Here is a 22091-nt window from a genome sequence, read left to right on the forward strand (position 1 = left end):
TTGTTTGTTTTGCATGTGTTTGTGTTAGCCAACTTTTTTTTAATTCCCACCTTTTGTTTGTTGTTTTTTTCCGACGTCACACTGCACAACGAAATTCTTACTGTGCACGTCTCCCTAGTCGCAAAAAAAAGTACAAAATTAAGTAAAATTTAAAGGTGCATTATGTAATAAATCTAAAGCAACTGGTCATAAAATCCTCCTAATATGTCACAGAGACTCAGGAATAATGTTCATATAACAAACTGAACTCACCAACAACAACAGTACAGTTGCATTAAAAAAATATTTTGCAGACTGCAAATCATGTTTTGGCATGTGGCGCCACCTACCGCCGTCTACCAATATTTGCAGTCAGTAGAGTCTAGCTGCCGAGCAACCACAGGTTGCCAGTTACGTCAGAAAACGTCATGTTTACGTGACTCCCGATTGTTAAAATGAGTGTGTAAAGTAACGCTAAACTTTAAAAAACAGAGGCACACACATACGTTACTTGTAGCACTGCTCTTTTCGTTTCATTAACAGACCGCTCCAGTTCCACTGTAGGCGCGCTAATGAGCTAACGCAGCTAACGGAGCTAACTGGTAAGCGGTGCCTGGACTCCGGTGTCGCGGCACGTAAACATGACGTAAACATGATTCGCGTCTTTTTTCCGGTCAGTTATGTGGAGCAAAGAAACTAAGAAAATATTCACATTTAAGAAGCTAAAACAGTCAGAAATCTAGTTTTAATCATGAAAAAGAAATCGTCAAAACAGTTGACGATTAATTTTCGTGTTAACTTTCCTGCTTCTGTCTCACATCACATTCCACCTCGCCCACCAGATGGACCACGGATTTCTCGCCTCTTTTTTGTTTTGTTTTTGAAAGCAGATGAAAAGTTAACAAACCATTTTTTCCCCTCACCTCAGAGGAAAAAAATCATGAGGTCAGCGTAAGGTGTGAGAACGAATTCTCAAGGTTTAAAAAATAACACAAAAAAACCTGGAATTTTCCTTTAAACACAGAAGATAAACAAAGTGTCAGTGAAACAGTTCATCTAAGGTTTCCTGTCCTGAAGTTTGGCCTGGATTAAATAAATCTTGTTGTAATTCCAAACCAGAACCTTCGTCTAGTTGCTAAAAATACAATTGCATGAAAACAAAAGCTGGAGCATCATGTGCACTTTTAACCTCCTTTCCCCACTTATTAAGTACAGATCATTCATTTCTGTTGCATTCCACAACAGAGATTTCACGGAATGACATTGACGTACGTCGTATTTTGTTGACTAAGCACATCTTTATTCACAGTGACGAGCCTAATACGAAACATCTGCGAGAAAATAAATCTTTATCCGCAGATTTGAAACTCGTCCAGTGGTGTGAGGATTCACTTCATAAGTCACAGCAATGAAACAGGAGCTCTTTTCTCCTGCTTTAATGTGGATCTCCGATAAAACTCTCGCTTTGCTTTGAACGTTTGCTGCCGCACGGAATTGTGGGACAGCATTAACTCCTTTTATGAAAGGGGGGGGGGGTCAGTTGTTACCTTAGCTGGAGGAGATAAGACAGGAAGCAGTGAATCACAATTAGCGCGTGAAGAATTCGAGCGGCTCTTATCACGGCTGTCACTTAAACACTCATTTGACTCTGTTTAAAAAAGGGTGAATTCCAATTCCTTGCTTAACCCTCAATCTCAAAAATGCTCCCTTTAGTGCAAGTGCTGTCCCGATTCTCAGAAAAATTAAGTTGAGCGGCAAGTTTAAGGGCTGTATCGCCCTCAATATTGAGATTTTCCGAGACCACCCATGGGCGCAAGGGCTACCCAGAATGCATTGCGTGTTTTGACATAACAAAGATGGCGCCAAAAGCAGCAAAACGAGTTTCTTTGTTAATGGAGATATAGAATTGATGAAAACCATTGTATTATCTTAGTTTAGGCCCATATTATGTTACTGACGCCATTGTTGCGTAACATTTATTTTTTATTTTTTTACTATCTTTTGTCAAGAGCCGGCCGGTGCGGACAAGCGATCGTTTGCTATGGTTTACTTTTCAATAAGCCGTGGTGTGTGGTAACTGTCAGCTGAATATGTCCGTGGTTGTGGTATTTGTATGAGTATCAACTTATAACTGACAACCTAATAACTTGACTGACAAACGGATCGTAATAAATAATCGTGACGTAAATGTGTTCTTCTAATTCTTTTTTGGAGTTGACAGACTGGACGCAGCTTTCGCGTTATTCTGCCCCCTACAGTCTGAAGACGTATCTGCATTTAAGGGGTGTCCCATTTCTAAGTGACAAAATAACCCTCAGCACTTGGTTTTGAGGGCCAGTTAAGATTAATGGTTGAGCTTGAGGGTTAAGATAGGAATTGGAATTGGCCCAAAGAAGCGAGCGGCTGAATCTCACGCCCAGTTTCTGTCCGTGAAGTCAGCTGTCACTCACACCATAGCCACGCCCCCCTCAGATATGCTCTGATTTATCGTCCATTGACACGAATTGGGACAATAATTTACAGAAACGGACGTCGTGTTGTTTTGAAGAAGACCAGAAACTCGACCGTAAAACTCCCCAGGAAAATCTTTTACTGGCGCAATAAATCTGGCAAGAAGTGGGCTCATACTCTCACAGACTAAAGCTGCTTTCAGACGCACACTGAGCTCTGGAGATTGTCCAGAGGGGCTTTATGTGTGAGGGCAAATGTCTCGTCTCCAGGGACGGATGACTCAATAGTCCTTTTCTGTGTATGACACCATCTTATAGCGATACTGGCATCAGTCTGTTACTGCCTTTGACCTTTCTTTGCATCAATTTAGCTTTTAATAGAACACTGTGTGCTGATGTATTTACGGCCTGTCTGCTGTTTTAAAAACAAAAGGCTACATCAGCGCAGCCCTCGCTAACATGCTGATGACGATACTGGTGCACGTCACTCTTTACAGCATGTCACCTTTGGTTAGCGAAGCATCTTTGTTTATCGGTTGATACGGATCTTCCCCGATATCTGATTCAGTGTTGCACCAATATCAAGTACTGTATCAGGTCTTCCAGACCCACTGTATCCCTGTATTGGTCATACGCAGGAAGTCGTAGCCCCCTATTGGCCGTTCAATACATTACAAGTAGTGCTGGGCACGTTAACGCCATTAACCGCCGTTAACGCACAAAAAGACGTGACTCCCGATTTGTTAAAATGAGTCTCTAAAGTAACACTAAACGTTATTTGTAGCGCTGCTCTTTTTGTTTAATAAACAGACCGCTCCAGTTCTACTGTAGGCGCGCTAACGGCGCTAAAGGAGCTAACGGAGCTAACTGATAGTGCCTGGACTCCGGGTGTCGTGGCACGCAAACATGGCGTCACACACGTCTTTTTCCGATCAGTCGTCATGGAAACGCATTAACGTTGACGCCGTTAACGTCCCCAGCACTAATTACAATTTAAAAGTGTATGAACTTGTGTTTTAGCGGGATAAGCACACGTTACTCACGTCGACACTGTTCAGTTCGTTTAAGTCAGGACACTGTGACAGTTGTGGGGTTTCCATGACCCCGAGGAATGCGCGAAACCTAAATATCGCAATAAATAACTGCCGATGGAAACATGTACATTTAAAAATAATACTCTCAAATATAGGTAAAACATTTTTAAGTTCTTTTTAGGTGGTTTTTCAGACGTGACGATATAAAAGTTTATCGCAAAAGTGTAACAGGAACACTTTTTTTCGAATTTACGTATACGTATAACATGTGGTCACATGACCAGTTCACTTCAGTGCAGTAGTGGCAATCGAGCCAACTCTTCCAAAACCATGGAAATGCAAAATACTTTCCGGCCATCTTCAAAATTAAGTCTCGCGAGATGAGATTTTACAAGAAAAAATGGGAAGTCGTGAGGCTAAACTTTACAAGAATTACGGCTTTTACTTTGTTGACATTTTACAACGAGTGCACCAGCATCTCTGAATCTCAAGAACCTAAACACAACTCAGCCATGGTTTATTTGAGTAATTCCAAACACTGCGTTCTTACTTTTCTATTTCCATCTAACACTGTTTTGCCTCCTGTTTTCTGTCACCTGTAAAACCTGCACTTCATCCATCACTTGATTAAAGCGACTCTACCACCTTTAACATCACGCTGCCAGTGTGTGTCTGCACTTCACACTATAAAGACAAGCAGAACAAAACACTTTTGCTAAGTCTTTGTGCTGTCTGCGGCGCTCAGTGCCATTCCCATATGTTCCCACTTAAATAGACGTAAATCTTAAGAAACAGAATGTATCATTTAATTACTTCTTTTTTTAAAGAAAAAAGAGACGGAGATCTTAGCAAATGTTGCAAGATCTACAGCGTAGATGAATAAACTCTGATAGGCTTTGAGTACACATGTAGACACTGTTCCTACCAATCCACCGCTGGTTTTGGTCTTTGCGTGGAATGTCTTTTTGACAATATGAAATATATCACAAGACCTGAACCATCAATCAAGCCTTTGAACTCAAGGAGAGAGCGCTCACTTGACAGAAACATGGATATTTTTGACTTGTCGAGTTTTCAATGCGGGTTTGTCTTTAAATCACATACAGTTACTGTGCAATGTCGGGCAAGCTACTTGGAAAATGTGGTGCGCTAAGCTACCAGTTACTCTACATTAAATTAAGCTTCACTACACCAAAGCTACCCTCCAGAGAAATGTAGCAAGCTAAGCTACAGCAACATAGTTTAACTGCATCAGAGTTGAACTACATTTCTTTTTTTATATTGGAACTTCAGAGATGTTTGTAAAACTGTAGCTTGTTTGGACACTAGCGCACTACTTGGTCAATGAAAGAGCTAAGCTAATGAAAAGCTATTTGATTCAGGAAACAGCCTCAAGTAGAGTGCGCTCACTTGACAGAAACATGGATATTTTTGACTTTTCGCAAGTTTTCAATGCGGGTTTGTCTTCAATTCGTATACAGTTACTGTGCAGTGTTGGGCTAAGCTACCAGTTACTCTACATTAAATTAAGCTTCACTACACCAAAGCTACCCTCCAGAGAAATGTAGCAAGCTAAGCTACAGCAAAATGACTAAAGTAGATCAACTGCATCCAAGCTATTTCTTTTTTATATTGGAACTTTAGAGATGTTTTTAAAAATGTAGAATGTTTGGACGCTACCGCAAGAGCTAAGCTACTGAGAAGCTATTTGATTCAGAAAACAGCCTTTGAACTCATGTAGAGATCGCTCATTGACAGAAACATGGATATTTTTGACTTGTCACAAGTTTTCAATGCGGGTTTGTTTTTAAATCACATACAGTTACTGTGCTCTGTTGGGCAAGCAACTTGGAAAATGTAGTGCGCTAAGCTAGCAGTTACTCTACATTAAATTAAGCTTCACTACACCAAAGCTGCCCTCCAGAGAATTGTAGCAAGCTAAGCTACAGCAACATGGCAAAAGTAGTTTAACTACATCCAAGCTATATCTTTTTTATATTGGAACTACAGAGATGTTTTTAAAAATTTAACTTGTTTGGACGCTACCGCAAGAGCTAAGCTACTGAAAAGCTATTTGATTCAGAAAACAGCCTTCAAACTCAAGTAGAGAGCGCTCACTTGACAGAAACATGGATATTTTTGACTTCAGTTACTGTGCACTGTTGGGCAAGCTACTTGGAAAATGTAGTGCGCTAAGCGAGAGACGTAAAATGTAGCTTGTTTGGGTGCTACCGCAAGAGCTAAGCTACTGAAAAGCTATTTGATTCAGAAAACAGCGACGCTACCACCACGCTACTGAGAAATGTAGTTACACTAGCGGTGTAACTGTGCGTGCATGAGAGTTCATGGACAAAATGACTAAACTGCAGCGCTGATGGACCGACTTATCAAAATGTCATTGCTCTCGGCGCCGTCAGACTCTAAATGGATTCTCACAACATAGAAGTGCTGGTGGCAGCGGTCAGTCTGAAGCCTTTTTGTGTTTGCTCAAAGCCGAAATGACACGTCCTCATTCCACCTTATATCTTACGTTGTTGTTACCGCGAGTGTTGATATGTGAGAGCTTTGTCGCATCTCAAAGCATATTTGGCCTGATTTGGCCTCCGGGCCCGACTTGTGTTGTAGCTGTGGAATGAATGTGTCCACTTCTGTGACTAATCACTGCTTCCTTTTATTAAAGCTTTGATGGCAGTAATCAGTTCAGCCACAGTCTGCGTCGCAGTCCCAATGAATCAGAGACAGACACACATACTTAAAGCTGTAGCGCATAACTTTTGGGTGATTTCTGTGTTGTTATTATGCTGCTGCGCTCTCTGTTTGGTCTTTAGTGAACAGAATTTCGATGTGAGATTGTTTGTATGCTCCGTCGAGCAATCCTGTTACACCTGGCTGCGGTCATATTTACTGTGTTGCACATCCACGGAGAGCCACTTCACATTTGTGCGTGTGCGTACATGCCTGCTGTTCCTTTAATACAGAAACACTCAGAGTCACATTTTAGCAGCGGTGATTTCTCATGAGGTGTTTGCTCTGTTTTTGTAAGTCCCTGTATTCTTTGAGTTGGTACACATGGACGCAGTGTTGTAATATAACAAAGTACAAATACTTTGTTAATGTACTTGAGTACAAAGCTCACGTATCTGTACTTTGTTTGTTATTTCCGGCAACTTTTACTTTTACTCCACTATATTCCTCTGACTGTCTTTGTTACTCGTTAGGCTACTACCAAATAAAATCAGAAGAAGAAGCAGCTTGTTTTGGTCTTGATGAACTGCGCTTTTCACGACAGTTTTGGCTAGTGCTGGCTAGCACTAGGTTAACGCACGTTAACGTATGACGCGTTTCCATGACTGACCAGAAAAAGATGCACGTGACGTCATGTTTACGTGACGCGACACCGGAGTTCAGGCACCGTTTACCAGTTAGCTCTGTTAGCTGCATTAGCTCCTTTAGCGCCGGTTAGCGCCTGGAACTGGAGCGGTCTGTTTACTAAACGAAAAGAGCAGCGCTACAAATAACCAGCGTACCTGTGTACTGCGTACGTGTGCCTCTTTTTTTAAAGACATTTGACAATCGGGAGTCATGTAAACATGGCGTCACGTGAGTCGTTTTTCCGCCATTATGCCGCTAACGTGCCCAGCACTAGTTTTGACATTCACACGCTTCAAAGTGTCTTTGCTCAAGGACACACGTAGACCACACCAGCAGAGCCAGGAATTGAACCCACAACCCTCCATTTGAAAGACATCTCACCCTACCACTGAGCCAACATGGCTCTATCGTCTCTCTTTTTGAATACTTTTACCTCTAAAATTTAAAGGGTGGTTTAATGGAGAATAAACTTAAAATCATTATGATGCTTCTGTGTTTGTTTAAACAGATTAAATTTGAATTTTTTTTTGTATTTATTTGATTTTTTTCAGATGTTTTACACCTAAAACTTGTATGAAACAGTAACTATAGGTGTAGGGGCTTTTATTTTCTTTGAAGGAAGTGAATTTGACAGATCCACTGTCTGAGGATCGAATAACACATTTAGCTCTGGAAATAAAATATATGTATATATTTTGGTTGAAGTGTCCATTTAAGTACATTTTATATCCGAAAATGACTTTTGATATGAGTACAGTAAATGTCATATATTTTAAGACTTTTACTAATAGTAAAGTAAGTAATATTTTATAAAAAGTGACTTCAACTTCTATCAAAGTCATTTTCTGGTAAATTCTTGTACTTTTACTCAAGTATCCCTTTAAAATACTCTACGAGAAAGTGTTTCTGATGCCTCTGTGGGTCTTGACTGACAAACACAGAGTCGTGTGCGGCTTTTAACCCTCGCTGTGTGAACTCCTTTGACAATGGTTTCAATGTAACGGACATTTGTTTATATTTAAAAGCTACACACGACATACTTGAAAACATATGGGAGCAGATCAGAGAGAGAGAGATGAAGGCGCTGTTAAAAAACCTTCCACATTTGTTCCTCAGCTCATCTGTGTCTCTGTCTCTGTGTCAGATGTGTGAGCTGCCTGAGCACAAGATGGAAGTGTTACTGGGACCGAGAGAACCACCTCTGTGTGTCCAACAAAGACGAGACAAAACACAACCTGCTGGAGGTGAGTAACCACATGACCAGCTGTGTGTCATAATATTAAAGGCACAGCTCAGGTTCTTTCATGTGTGCTTGTATGTCCTAATGACACATAGTCTTGTGTGTGTGTGTGTGTGTGTGTGTGTGTGTGTGCTCCCCTTCGCTTAAATCCTGGCAGGATTGTTTTCAGTAAAAATAATACACTACCGTTCAAAGGTTTGGGGTCACCTATACAATTTTTGTTGTGTTTTCCATTTAAAGTCAGACTTTTATTCATCAAAAGAGTTGCAAAATGAATAGAAAATATAGTCAAGACATTGACAAGATTAGAAATAATGATTTTTATTAGTGCTGGGCGCGCTAACGGCGGTTAACGGCGTCAACGTTAACGCACATTAACACGCGCTAACGCATGACGCGTTTCGATGATGACTGACCGAAAAAAGACGAGCGTGACGTCATGTTTACGTGACTCCCGATTGTTACTTTTGAACAGTAGTGTATGTGCCAGAAAAACACATAATAGCCACCAAACAAATGCTCCATACCATTTTGAGATTATTATTAGTGCTTTATTTCACTGTAAGACAACTTTTTTTGACCGGAAAAAGGAGTTTCTGTCACGTTGTAAACTCCTCATTCAGCACCAAAGTCCACAGAGAAAATCAGCATTTTTAGCTCACTGCTGCTTTATGTGCTAAGTCTGTGTCTGTGTCACAAAAGGATTGCAAACACCAAAGTCGTAAAATGACACATTTGAACTCACAGATGGAAGCAGCAGTGGCTCAACCGCCGCCGCCGTATGCCGTAATTTAAAAAAAGGCTGATTTTTCTCTGTTGACTTTGCTGGATTTAACAAAGTGACACAATCTTCAGAACCCTCTGGACTCTGACATTATATCTCCTGCTGCCGCGTTACGACACTCTGGCTCAAATGTCAACCTCGATTCTTGCTTTCCAACATTTTCTCTGAGTGTGCTGCAATAATCTGACTTCTGACTCCAGACTCCGGTGTTTGGCAAGAACAATTACGGTGACTCGGGTTAAAGTGTCTCAACTCCACTTATGTAGAAATGTTGAAGGCAGCTATAACGTCGTCTCAGGAGGTTCTGGGTTTTACAGACTCATAATAGGGTAATGTAGCGCTTTAAAATTCCCTTGACCTCCTCTTTGGTTTCTCTGTGGTAGTTAAGCTTGCTCTCACGGCATGTGGGCATGTAGATTGGCCGTGCCTCCCCCTGCATTTGCAGAGAATTATTACTAAATGTCAAGATGTCTGCTTGCTGCCAGCGAAGAGATAAATCTACACCGATATTTTCAGCTGTGGTTTTTTTATTTATCACTTCATTTAAGTAGGTGAGTGTACTAATGGATTATGTAGGCATGTTTGGCAACGTAAAGTCCCGCGAGAGTGGGAAGTACACAGAAAAGTGAAGAAAGAAGATGATACACTGCAAAAAGTATCATTATTATTATTATACAATATATATAATATATTTTTATATATATATATATATATAAAAAAAAAGAAGTCCAGATATCACATCTAAAATGTTTGACTTGAGTTTCTTCTAATGACCTTATTATTTTATGTTGATGTAAACAATAATACTGCACTTTCACCCAACCTCAATTCTTTTCCTTGATCCAAATGATCTTCTTAACATTTTAGTTATCGAACAGAACTAATAAATTGAAATTGAAATGATGCCAGCTATTGCCCCATTTAAGCTGGCTAGCTAGCCACCACCAAAGCTAGTTAGCTAGCTCGCCAGCTTAAATTGGGCTACTCTTTGCAATTTTGACAACACAAAACACAACAACCTTAATTATTAGCAACTGCTTTGCTCAATACGTTTATTTTTGGACGAAACCCTAACCCAGGATGTAAACAATATCCGCAATGTCAAATGGTTAGCTTGGCTAGCATGCCGAAAGAGAGCTACAGGACTTGACATGTGCTCTCACTGTGCAGTGTTTTTCGGCCAATCAGCTGCTCGACGGAAAACACATGGCTTCTTAATATGCAGTGGAGGCTTTTCACTGCTGCTGTGGAGCTGTGTGTGAGGAAAAAACGCAGAAGAACTAAATCATGGCTGTACTTCCTAACAGAGACCTACACAGCTCTCACTTCGTAGTTAGTTAGCATTTAAGCTAACTGACTTTATGCTAACATGTTAGCGTAAATGTTAGCCGATTTCCAACAGATGGATTACCTTTGGCCTTTAGTTCAGTATAAATCAAACTTGACGTCTCTAAATGCAAATAGAATGCGTTTCTCAATCAAATCAATCCTTTTATCCTGTTTTAAATGGTAGTTATTAGTTTTGAATGAACAACTGTTACACTTTTTTCAGTGTGTAGAAAGATTTTGGCATCAGAACATGAGACGAGAACGTCGTCCAACACTTACACAGCTCCTTAAAAATGACCGTGTGTGTGTGTGTTCCTCCTGACAATATCGGTCCCAAGTCAGGGATCGTATTATTCTCGTCCCCTCTGGAATTTTATGGCCTCAGGGTCTGTGAGTGGAGGCGACCTCACAGTAGTCTGACACCCTGAAGGCTGAGGGTCTGATTGTGATCTGTCACACTGCTGCTCCCCCTTAGACGACTCACTGTTGTTCCGGTCAGCTGCCTGGGCGACTGTTTTACATCACAAGACTCCCTGAAAAGGGGAAATAGTGCCTTTTTTGGTAAATGAATACAGTAATAAAGACATCACTTCTTCTTGTCTTTAAGAAATAAATCTTAGCCACCCGTGTTGTTTCCCATGTAAAAACATGTTAAATCGCAGGAGGCTTGTTCTTTTTAAGTCACCTTTTTGTTAATTAAAATGTAGGTTATTTTTAACTATGAAGAACCAGGTCTTTGTAATGTAGGTCATGACGAGTTTTTCTTTTTCCTGCTCTGCTGAGTCCATCACAATGTCCGGTCGCTGGGTCTGTTTTTGCAATCCCTCATCGTCCCTCTTATTTGAAGCTATTGTTGTTCTTCCCCAGAGCGAGACTTCACCCTCTCACTTCCTCCTCCTCCAGATAAACAGGACAGGTATTTTGGGTTGCGGATGTATGCAAGAGGGAGCCATTGTTTTCTTTAACTACCCTATGTCACTTCCTGCCCCCTCATTTTCACTACAGAATGCAGCTTCCTGTCCCAGCCTGGTTGCCTCAGAGGTTCCTCCGGTACCATCAGGGATGGCCCAGGACTTCACCTTGTCCCTCAACCACATCCAGGAGGTAACGAGAGACGACCTCCAGCTATGGTTGCTGGACCTGGTCCAAAGTGCATGTTGTGAAAATGATTGGAATAAAGCAGAAACATATGGTGTGTTTGAGTCAAGCTGAGTCAAACACAGATGGATGGATGGATGTATGTGATGGGATTTGGGTCAGTGCATGAGCAGAACTTGAGTCTGGGGTGATCTCTGTGTTAGTGCACATTCACCAATGTGACCTAGTAGGCTAGTTGGTATATGAACATGCAGTCTGACTGCAGGGTGATGTAAAGATCTGACTTTGTACCAGAGTGACAGAGCTATGGTCTATGTTTGGGCACTACTACTACTACTGATGTTTTTTATTTCGATATCATGATGGTATTTCGTCATATAAATTTAACCCCTGCTCTAAATTGTAAAATATATTTAAAGGGGCGTCTCTACATCTCTATATTATCTATTATCTAAGACTTTGGATATGGGTTGAGCATGGCCCGATGGTGTGCATCCTTGTGTTATACTGAAATGATGAGGTGTCCATTCACCAATACGCAAGGACATATTTATTTTTGCATTAGCATGCTCCTACCTTGCGGCTAACTTGGCGAACCGATATGAAATTTACCATCATAATAGTCGGCATCGCCCTGAACAAGGATCCGTTGAAAATATTTGCAAACCTCTAAAGGAATAACTTTAGTGAATTTTTGAAATTCAGGAAATGATTTATTTGCCCTGATGCACTTTGACAGTGTGCTGACTTTCTTCTCAAAAACAAAAAGTATCTCGGAATTACTTGAAATTTACCATCATAATAGTCGGCATCACTCTAAACCAGGATCCGTTGAAAATATTTGCAAACCTCTTAAGGAATAATTTTAATGAATTTTTGAATTTCAGGAAATCATCCATTTGCCCTGATGCAGTTTGACAGTGAGCTGACTTTCTTCTCAAAAACAAAACGTTTCTCGGAATGACTTGAAATTTACCATCATAATAGTCGGCATCGCCCTGAACAAGGATCCGTTGAAAATATTTGCAAACCTTTTAAGGAATAATTTTAATGAATTTTTGAAATTCAGGAAATGATCCATTTGCCCTGATGCACTTTGACAGTGAGCTGACTTTCTTCTAAAAAAAAACCCTAATAAAAACAACTTGATTTTACTTTTCAAAATAAAACAGACTGTAGACCCGCTGAAGAAAACCCGACACCCTGTTCTTCTCCTCGTTAGACAGAAAATACGTGGATGCTGGCGTTGATCACTGCTCACCAGGCCTCAGGTGTCTGACTGTGACTCGCTGAGTTGCGTCTTCGTTCAGCACAGTTTAAAAATGAGCAGTCAGTGTGAGGCGGCGCACGCAGCAGGAGCTCTCATTTCGCTTTGTTTTAAACCCATCTTGTCATTTAGTTTATTTAAAAACTCCTTATTCTCATCCCTAATCCACACGCAGATAACCGTGCATCAGTGATAAGGACAAAACAAACCCTGCTCACTGTTTGCCAGGTGTGGTCACTTACACACATGCCTAACCCCGGCTGGCCTTTCAAACCCTCTCCCGGTGCGTTGCTATGGCGACAGACAATGAGTCACATAGGAACTCAGACATAGTAGATGTGACACGCAGCCGAGATGTGATTGGCCGTCCGCGCTGTTTGCTCTTTATTATGAAAGTTTAAAGACAAACTGTTGTTTGAATAATGTCTCCATGTTGTCGACGAGTCAACACAGACGCTGGTTTGGTTCTCACACGTTTAAATCACGGGCCAAACATACGATAAATAACTTAAAATAACTGATGAAACACAAAGCAGATGTTTGTCTTTGTTCTGAGAATCACTTTGACGTAAAAACTGCGGAGTTTTCACATCAAAGTGATGTTTTTTTTTCTTTAGAATCAGAAACCTGCCAGATGTCAGAAAAAAAGAGAGAGAGAGAGTCAAGGTTATCTGGTTTTTAAACAAACAGATAAATAAAAAGTAGGTGATTAAAATGAACCAATTTAAAGTGACGGGATTAACAAGACAAAGTGTTTCCTCCACTTATCTCTCGCTGCTTTCTTCGTGCTCTCAGCGTCACATTTCTTTTCTCTCAGTGAAACTCAGGACTCTCATTTGGTGAAGAATAAATTCACATTCATTACTTTGGCTCCCTGACGACTCGCCGAGGTGTGGGAGTCCAGATGTTTATGCATATGAATTTTGAATGAATTGCATCTTTTTCCTGGCAGAGACAATTATTGTGGGTTATTTTTTTTCAGACTTGTAAATTGTTCCCAGACATTTTTCTTTTTCTTTTTTCTGTTTTGTTGTTTTTGCAGAAGCTTTCTCCAGATACTGCGGAAGAGGATTAGGGCCACACAGGGAAAAAATATTTGAATTCTGAGAATAAAGTCTGAATTCTTAGTTTAAAGTCAGAATTCTGACAATAAAGTCAGAATTCTGACAATAAAGTCAGAATTCTGATAATAAAATCATAATTCTGATAATAAAGTCAGAAATTGTGGGGTTTAAAGTCAGAACTCTGAGAATAGAGTCGGAATTCTGACAATAGAGTCGGTATTCTGAGAATAGTCAGAAATTCTGATAATGAAGTAAGAATTCTGAGTTTAAAGTCAGAATTCTTAGAATAAAGTCAGAAATTCTGGGGTTTAAAGTCAGAAATAATATCCGAAATTATGAGAATAAAGTCAGAATTCTGAGAATAAAGTTGGAATTCTGAGAATAAAGTCAGAATTCTTAGAATAAAGTCAGAATTCTTAGAATAAAGTAGGAAATTCTGATAATAAAGTCAGAATTCTGAGTTTAAAGTCAGAATTCTCAGAATAAAGTAACAAATTCTGGGGTTTAAAGTCAGAAATAATGTCAGAAATTATGAGAATACAGTCAGAATTCTTAGAATAAAGTCAGAAATTCTGAGTTTGAAGTCAGAACTTTGAGAATAAAGTCAGAAATTCTGAGTTTAAACTCAAATATTTTTTTCTTGTGTGGCCCTAATCCTCTTCCATATTCTCCAGATTTCCCCATTTTCTATGTATACAGGCAGTGATTGTGTAGTTTTTGCAGTTTATTTACTCTCTCTCTCTCTGTTGTCTGACAGGGGGAGGAGCTTGAATGCGACTTCGGCACAGAGCAGCGCTACGAGGCGGCGTGGCTGAACGGCTCGACGGTCAAGTGCAGCGGAGTGACGGTAAGTCGACGGTGACCACGCCAGAAATAACTCATGAGTCAATTATGCCAAGTCTCACGAATAATCAGCTCATTTCTGACTCAGCGACTGTGCATTTACTGCTTCAGTTGTACTATCCCACTATAGCAAGGACGAGACAGCTGTTGACAGAGGGGGCGCTACAGAGCTGATAGTAATCTACCATTAAAATCTAATCCCCTAGATTTTGGGGATAAATAACTGCCAGATGTTGACAGTTATTCTTGAAAAATTGGCAAAAGCACATTTTCTGGCCTTTTTATGGTTAGAATAAGCAAAAAAATATATAAATCCAGACGGATATTTTGAGGCTTAGGTGTTAAAGGGTTAAAGTGTTCAGGGAAGAGGAGGTCGCAGGCCATGTTTTCATGATAACATGATATTAAGTAGGGAGCTGCATGTACTCGCTTGGGGGGGAGGGGGAGACTCTAAATTGACTCTCACGACCCTCAAGTGGAGGATAAAGCGGTGGAAGATGAATGGACGAACAGTTAATTTCAAACCATTGTCAAATGACTTAACGCACATTAACGCATGACGTGTTTCCATGACGACTGACCGGAAAAAGACACCGTGTGAAGTCATGTTTACGTGACTCCCGATTGTTAAAATGAGTCTCTAAAGTAACGCTAAACTTTAAAAACAGAGGCACACATACGCAGCACACAGGTACACTGGTTATTTGTAGCGCTGCTCTTTTCGTTTCATAAACAGACCGCTCCAGTTCCACTGTGGGCGCGCTAACGGCGCTAAAGTAGCTAACGGAGCTAACTGGTAAACGGAGCCTGGAGTCTGGTATCGCGTCACGTAAACATGGCGTCACGCACTTCTTTTTCCGGTCAGACGCCATGGTGCGTTGACGTTAACGTGCCCAGCACTAGACTTCACGCAATAATGATTCAGTCTTTCAGCTCCACACGACTCTCTGCACTGCACACAGGAAGTGATTTGTTTTTTGTTAATGTGAATACAGTCAAAATTCTGAGTTTAAAGTTGGAATACTGAGAATAAAGTCAGAATTCTGAGTTTTAAATTCGGAAATTCTGAGTTTGAAGTCGGAATTATGAGAATAAAGTCGGAATTCTAAGAATTAAGTCAGAATTCGGAGTTTAAAGTCAAAATTCTGAGAATTAAGTCGGAATTCTGAGTTTTAAGTCAGAAATTCTGAGTTTAAAGTCAGAATTCTGAGAATAAAGTCGGAATTCTGAGTTTTAAAGTCAGAAATTCTCAGTTTAAAGTCAGAATTCTGTTGTTTTCAAGTCAAAGAAGCAACCTTTGTCCTAAAACCCAGTCATTCAGCAGCTCCTCACCCCTGTGCTGCTGTTGTATACACACAAAAGCTCCCTCTGTCAGGTCTGATAGTATTGCATGACGGAGCCCATTTTCAGATGAAGGACACAGCGTTCAAGAAGCCTAAACAGAGGCAGAATCATTCCAACAGTGGTAGTAAATCAGCACTGCAACTGTAAAATGTTTATAATTCAATATTTAACCTCATCCGCTGCACAAAGCACCCACAAAACTCTTAACTCAGCATCAGCTCAAGCTCTGAAGCTCTGAAGGCGACGTGGTCACAGTTTAGCAGAGTGTAAGAGTAACAGGCGCAGCAGGTTTTTAATGCTCAGTCTACTGCACAGCCCTGCTACTTTTTAAATGAATAACATTTCCTTGTGATGTTTAATAAAAAAGTTGTGATTTCCAGAGGGGGGGAGGAAACAGACAGAATACAATGCAGCAAAGCCCTGGCCTGGTGTCAGCTGTGAAGCCCCTGCTCTATAGTTTGCTTGAAATAGTCGTAATAGTCTTGAAGCTGTTTTTTTTTTTGTCACAGTGCCACTTATCTCCCCCTGTCCCTGTAGCTGTCCACCAATCAGAGGAGTCAGATTTACCACCTCAACCTGAGGAGGAGAGGATACGCTCGCGATCAGGGGGAGGACGTTTTTGTCGACAGCCCTCAGTCCATGAAAGGTAAGACATTACACCGACGGTTTCTGTAGACGTGCGAGAAATAACAGATGAAAAAAATAAAAAAAACACAATTCCCATCTGTTCCGCTTCAGCTGTTTGCTCGGCTCACTCGTACTTACAGTGTAATTAGACCCACCGCGAAAACAAGAGAAAATCCGCCGCGGCCGCCACCGCCGCCGCTCCCAGATTGCATTTCACCTGTGCACCGATGTTTTCTGATGAGATTGGTGGATTTGATTAAACACGGAGAAAAATAAAGAATCGCTTACAGGGACAAACAGTTTTTAGTCTGCCTTTCACTTCACAATAATAGCACTTATTGTCTATTACAACACATAATTTGTCCCAACAACTAGTCATTTGCCATAATGTTATATTCTCCTGCCGTCTAATTACATGCGATGATTATGGAGCAGGGAGAGCTACAATTTAAGGTGTTGTGAGCGCTCCTCACAAGCTTTTGTCCGTGTGCGTCGAGCTCCATGACAACGGCGAGACGACGAAAAGTGACGTGTTTGCTGTTGAACTTGGCGTTTTCGTCCGACAGCGCAGTTGCGAGCCGGTCCGGGCGCTTACGGAGCGGCTCCAGATGTGCCACTCACGCTCCACGTGTCGGCGCGCTGTTAGCGGACACGGCCGCCCGCTTTGTAACATGCGGCGTCATCGGATTGTGAGACAATGCGTCTTTTTATCAGTCGCATGCAGGGACACAGACACAGATGCACATGCAGGGATGCAAATGGGCCGTCTCACAGGGAGGGCACACTGGAACATGAACACAATCATCTGTTTCTGCCTGGCTTTGTTCTCCTCCACTAGCTCGTCTCTTTTTCTGGATTCTTTTTTTATAGCCGTGAATATATCATCTCGTAAATGCTTGCGCTGATTATTCCGAGCATGCGGCCCATATGGCTCATATATGAAAGTATGAAGTAAGCGAAGAAGTCTGCGGCGCCTTAAGTGAACCGGACAAGACGATCACAGCAGCAAATACTGTAGTAAAAGTTTTTTGGTTTTTTTTGCAGTGTTGCTTGTATGAGGTGATGACACAAAGTCTGTGCCTGTATTTGCTGTGTACTCCCCTCAGCCTTTGTCTCGCTCTGTGACAACATGGCTGCCAGCTGGGACACAAGGAAAAACTGATTTCACTTAAAGGACTCGTATTATGCCCTATTTCTCTGAGTGAACCTAGTTCCCTGGTGTCCTAATGAACATGTCTGTGACATGCTTTGGTCAAAATACCTTAAAGCTCACATAGAGTGGTCCTGTTGCATATATGTGAGTTATGGAGGTCTACTTACATACATTAACTTGTTTTTATGGTCAAAAACCTCCTAGTTGCTGTAGACGAGCCGATAGAAATCCCTCTTTTCTAATGCTGTCCTCAGTCTGTTGTTTACGTAACCGGACCGGGTTTTTTCAGAGATCTCGCTGAGCCCGAGATTACAATAGAACACAGCGTTCTCAGCAGTGGCTGAACTGTTTGTTTAGAACCTTCAGGGCGCTTCGTAAACAAGGTAATGACGCAGATACACACTAAAAAACAGCGTTAATTGGAACTTCCGGTCGATTCACAGTCGAGCACAGAAAACTGTTAGTGTGTGAGGGTAAGAGCTGACCTGACCTGACCTGACCTCAGACGCTGTTAATTAAACGTGTTTGATATTTTTTTTGGATGGTGTGCTGATGACTGACCCAATTACAAACACATGTTGCCAACGGCCAATGAAAAAGTAATAGGTGGGACACGGGTAATAGCGTCAGAAGACGACAGGAAGTAGCGGGAACGATCTAACATGGACTCCTCCATGACTTCACCCATACATGTCTTTTTTCATCTTTGCAAACAACAGCAACAGCGAACCGTTTGTCGTCCATGTTTGTTTGCCCTTCGCTTAACCCTTACCCTCTCTTAAACTCTCGCAAGAGTTTGATGCGTGGTAGTCTTCTGTGATCCCTCATCAGACGCGGTCGTTTAATGTGTGATCCACCATAAAAAAGTTGGTTATTGTGAACTCCGAGTCTTTTCAAACTCAGTACTGACTATACAAGTTGAGTAGTGCGTCCCCCAGCCTTTAGACCACATGTGGCGCTCCGGTCGATTTCCTGTGGTCCAAGTTATGAGTTATTTCAGTGTTGTTGTTTTATTTTGATGTAAAGATTCACTTTATACCATAAACACATTTTTGGTGTGATTAATACTGTATATTGTTCCATATAAAACACTTTTATTTTGAAATTCTGTGAAAGTTAATCAAAAAATGTTCCACTTGAGAGGCCCCCTCCTGACCAGACTCAATGCTCAGTGGCCCCTTAGACCATTTGAGTTTGAGTTTGAGACCCATGCTTTAGACAAACTGATGTCTGTAAACCACTCACTCTCCTGCACCAAAGCCCATAGAGGAAGTCATAGTTTTTGAGCTTTTTGAGCTTGTACTGCTGTTAACTCTGTGTCACTTAGGTAAATCAAAACAAAGGATTTCAAACACGAACGTCACAGAACTTCATATTCACCATTAGCTAGGTGCTTACTAACGTGCATATAATTTGCATACCAGCTGTTTATTAGTAAATGTTAAAGGTGCATTATGTAATAAATCTAAAGCAACTGGCCATAAAATCCTCCTAATATGTCACAGAGACTCAGGAATAATGTTCATATAACAAACTGAACTCACCAACAACAACAGTACAGCCAAAGTATTTGCATTAAAAAAAATATTTTGCAGACTGCAAACTGGGCTAGTATGTGACTTATACATGCTAGTAAGCGTCTAATTAATGGTGAATATGTGTTCCCTGATCTAAAGTGTTACCGTATCAACTCCTTTGTGCTGTGAGGTAAAAATGCAGATTTTCTTCATGGACTTTGGTGCAAAGTGACACAAACTTCCGCTGTAAAAGGTCGTCTGACAGTGAGAAAAAGCAGCAAACAAACAGCAGTAGATTTTATAAGGTCAGCCTTTATGTTAAGTAGCTAAAATCAGTTTTTCCTGGTCTACCTCGTATATGTTCTGTGTCTCTCAGTCTGGTTGGTGGCGCCGCTGCACCGGGAGCACGCACGGCAAAAATCAATGTTAAATATGTGTCAGTAACCTCACAGAGAACCAGAACTTTAACGTGATTCCCTCCCTCATTCTCTGACCTCTCTTTTTTGTTTCCTTTCCAGTGGAGGTGTACAACTGCGGAGTGGGCAGCTCCGACTGCTCTCAGTGCTGGGGCCGCGAGGACCAGGGTCACCTCTGCGGCTGGTGCGAAAACAGCTGCAGGCCACGGGACGAGTGCCAGCCAATCGCAGATCAATGTCCGGCTCCTGAGATCCACAAGGTAAAGATCACATGTGAAGCCCTCATGATTGTGGATGACTAACGACCGCTTTCATGCAGCCTCTGGTCTGTGTTTTGAAGCCATAAAACGGTAAATCATGGGGTCGTGCTCTGTCTGCCCCGTGTCAGCTGCTAAGGGTAATGTCTGAATAATGTCTCATTAAAGGAGTCCACTCAGTAATAACACTAACACTCACTTAGCCACAGGCCTCTGGGGGACACAGGACAAGCATGGGAAACACCTTCTGCCCTGTGTCACTACAGTATGTGTGGAAACTGTTTGGATTTAGGCTACGGGGGCCGTATTATGTGTGTGGAAAAAAGAAAAAACCCCTGCAGCATTTAAAAGAAAACAAATAAGAACCATGAGGGATTTTCTTTGGATTTGCGACCACAATAGGAGCTAAAAGCAGCCTGGCAGAGAGGAAATTAGGAGTGTTTATCTTTCACATGATCTGACTGTGGTCGCGTTAAAGTGGTCGACGCCATTACGGTCAGAGCTGTTTATGGAACTAATGTCCATGATGAAATTCATCTGTTTGTCCGAGTGTAATGGCAGCAGTGTGTTTACACTCTTAGAAATAAAAGTGCTAAGTAGAACCATGTAAGGTTCTTCAGCTTGTCCATGGCGCTTGAGAACCATTTTTGGCACCAGGTAGAACCTTCTACCAAGAACCCTTTTAAAACCCTTTATTCAGGAAAGGGGTTTTAAAGGGTTCTCTGGATCAAAAATGGTTCTTACTGGAACAATTAGTGTTACCAAGAACCCTTGAAAAACCCTTTCTTCGGGAAACGGTTTTAAAAGGGTTCTTGGTAGAAGGTTCTACCTGGTGCCAAAAATGGTTCTCAAGCGACATTTGCTTCTGAAAGTTTTTCAGAAGCAAATGGTTCCAGGTAGAACCTCAGCCCTTGTAGAAGAACCCTTTTGGAACCCTTATTTCTAAGAGTGTAGGAGTCATCTGTCCTTTCTTTTTTTTAAAGCTCCCATAGACCAGAAGTTCCAACTAACGCTGTTTTTTAGTGTGTATCTGCGCCATTACCTCGTTTATGAAGCCCTAAAGTTTCCAAACAAACAGTTCAGCCACTGCTGAGAACGCTGGGTTTTATTGCATTCTCGGGCTCTGCGAGCGCTCTGAAAAAGCCTCTTATAGTTACGTAAGGATCCCTCCTCCAGAACAGCAGATCCTGATTGAACAGCAGAAGAAGAATAACGTCCGTTGTGGAGGTGTTTCACTTGAGACAGTGTCTTCTGACTCTGGGTCAAAGGCGTAAAAGGGACTGCGGCGGGGAGTCGTGACCAAGCCATTTTTAAACATCCATCCATCCATCATCTTCTGCTTTACCCTTGTTTGAACCCGGGACTTTTTGCTGCAAAGGCAAGATCGCTAACCACTACACCAACCGTGGGCCTCATTGTTAAAACAATGTTTTGATAATGAGTAGCAGTGCATCCACAGTTCCAGAGGGGGAGCTGCCCTTCTGAGAGCTGGCCTGCTAATTACATCACTTCCAGGTACCGGGCCAATCACAACACAGTCTGTTTTCTGGGGAGATTTCAGTCTGAAACAGCGCGGCTGACGAGAGCTTCAGTCAGGAGAGATTTCTATCGGCTCGTTTACAGCAACTAGGAGGTTTTCAACCATAAAAATAAGTTAATGTATGTAAATAGTCCATAACTCACGCATATGTGCCATAGGACCACTCTATGGGAGCTTTAATTTGCTGCTACCGAAACTTTGCACCAGCGGAGCCGCAGTAGGCGGTCATGGGAAGCACGGCTCACATGAGACCCAGTCGGCCTCAACTTCCTGTAGATAAAACCTGGTCAGGCTAAGAGAATACGCACGGAGAACAAGGCAGGCTGACACACACACACACACACACACACGTGCGCACACGCACACGCACACACACACACACACACACAGGCCCGCAATCTATCACACAAACAGACCATATTGAAGCATTCACGATTATCCCTCATTCTTTGTAGCTGTCAGCATGGTGTGACTAACAGGATGCTCAGTGAGAGTCCAACTTCTTACATGAGTGAAGTTAGACGGGGCTGAGCTGCCGTATGCGTGGGCAGGCTATTGCTTTTTCTCACACACACACACTGGTTTTTCCCAGGAGAACGACTTGCTGAAAGGATATTGGGGCTGTGGTTCTGTGGTGTGTGTGTGTGTGTGTGTGTGTGTGTGTGTGTGTGTGTGTGTGTGTGTGTGTGTGTGTGTGTGTGTGTGTGTGTGTGTGTGTGTGTGTGTGTGTGTGTGTGTGTGTGTGTGTGTGTGTGTGTGTGTGTGTGTGTGTGTGTG

The 22091-nt window shown here is 41.8% G+C and overlaps 1 protein-coding gene across 1 annotated transcript in view; it reads left to right on the forward strand.

Annotated features, from left to right (window-relative positions):
* The window catches only part of plxnd1 (plexin D1), a gene marked incomplete at its 5' end in the record, with an annotated part of 152229 nt that overhangs the window by 40975 nt on the left and 89163 nt on the right, over positions 1–22091 (forward strand). The window contains 5 exons of the mRNA XM_083895357.1: positions 7980–8079; positions 11194–11292; positions 14375–14464; positions 16342–16450; positions 19620–19777. Of these exons, the coding sequence (XP_083751483.1) occupies positions 7980–8079; positions 11194–11292; positions 14375–14464; positions 16342–16450; positions 19620–19777 (556 nt within the window). The remainder of the gene's footprint in view (positions 1–7979; positions 8080–11193; positions 11293–14374; positions 14465–16341; positions 16451–19619; positions 19778–22091) is intronic.

This window comes from Microchirus variegatus (genome assembly GCF_963457635.1).
Source record: "Microchirus variegatus genome assembly, chromosome: 9".
In the NCBI taxonomy this organism is placed as follows: Eukaryota; Metazoa; Chordata; class Actinopteri; order Pleuronectiformes; family Soleidae; genus Microchirus; species Microchirus variegatus.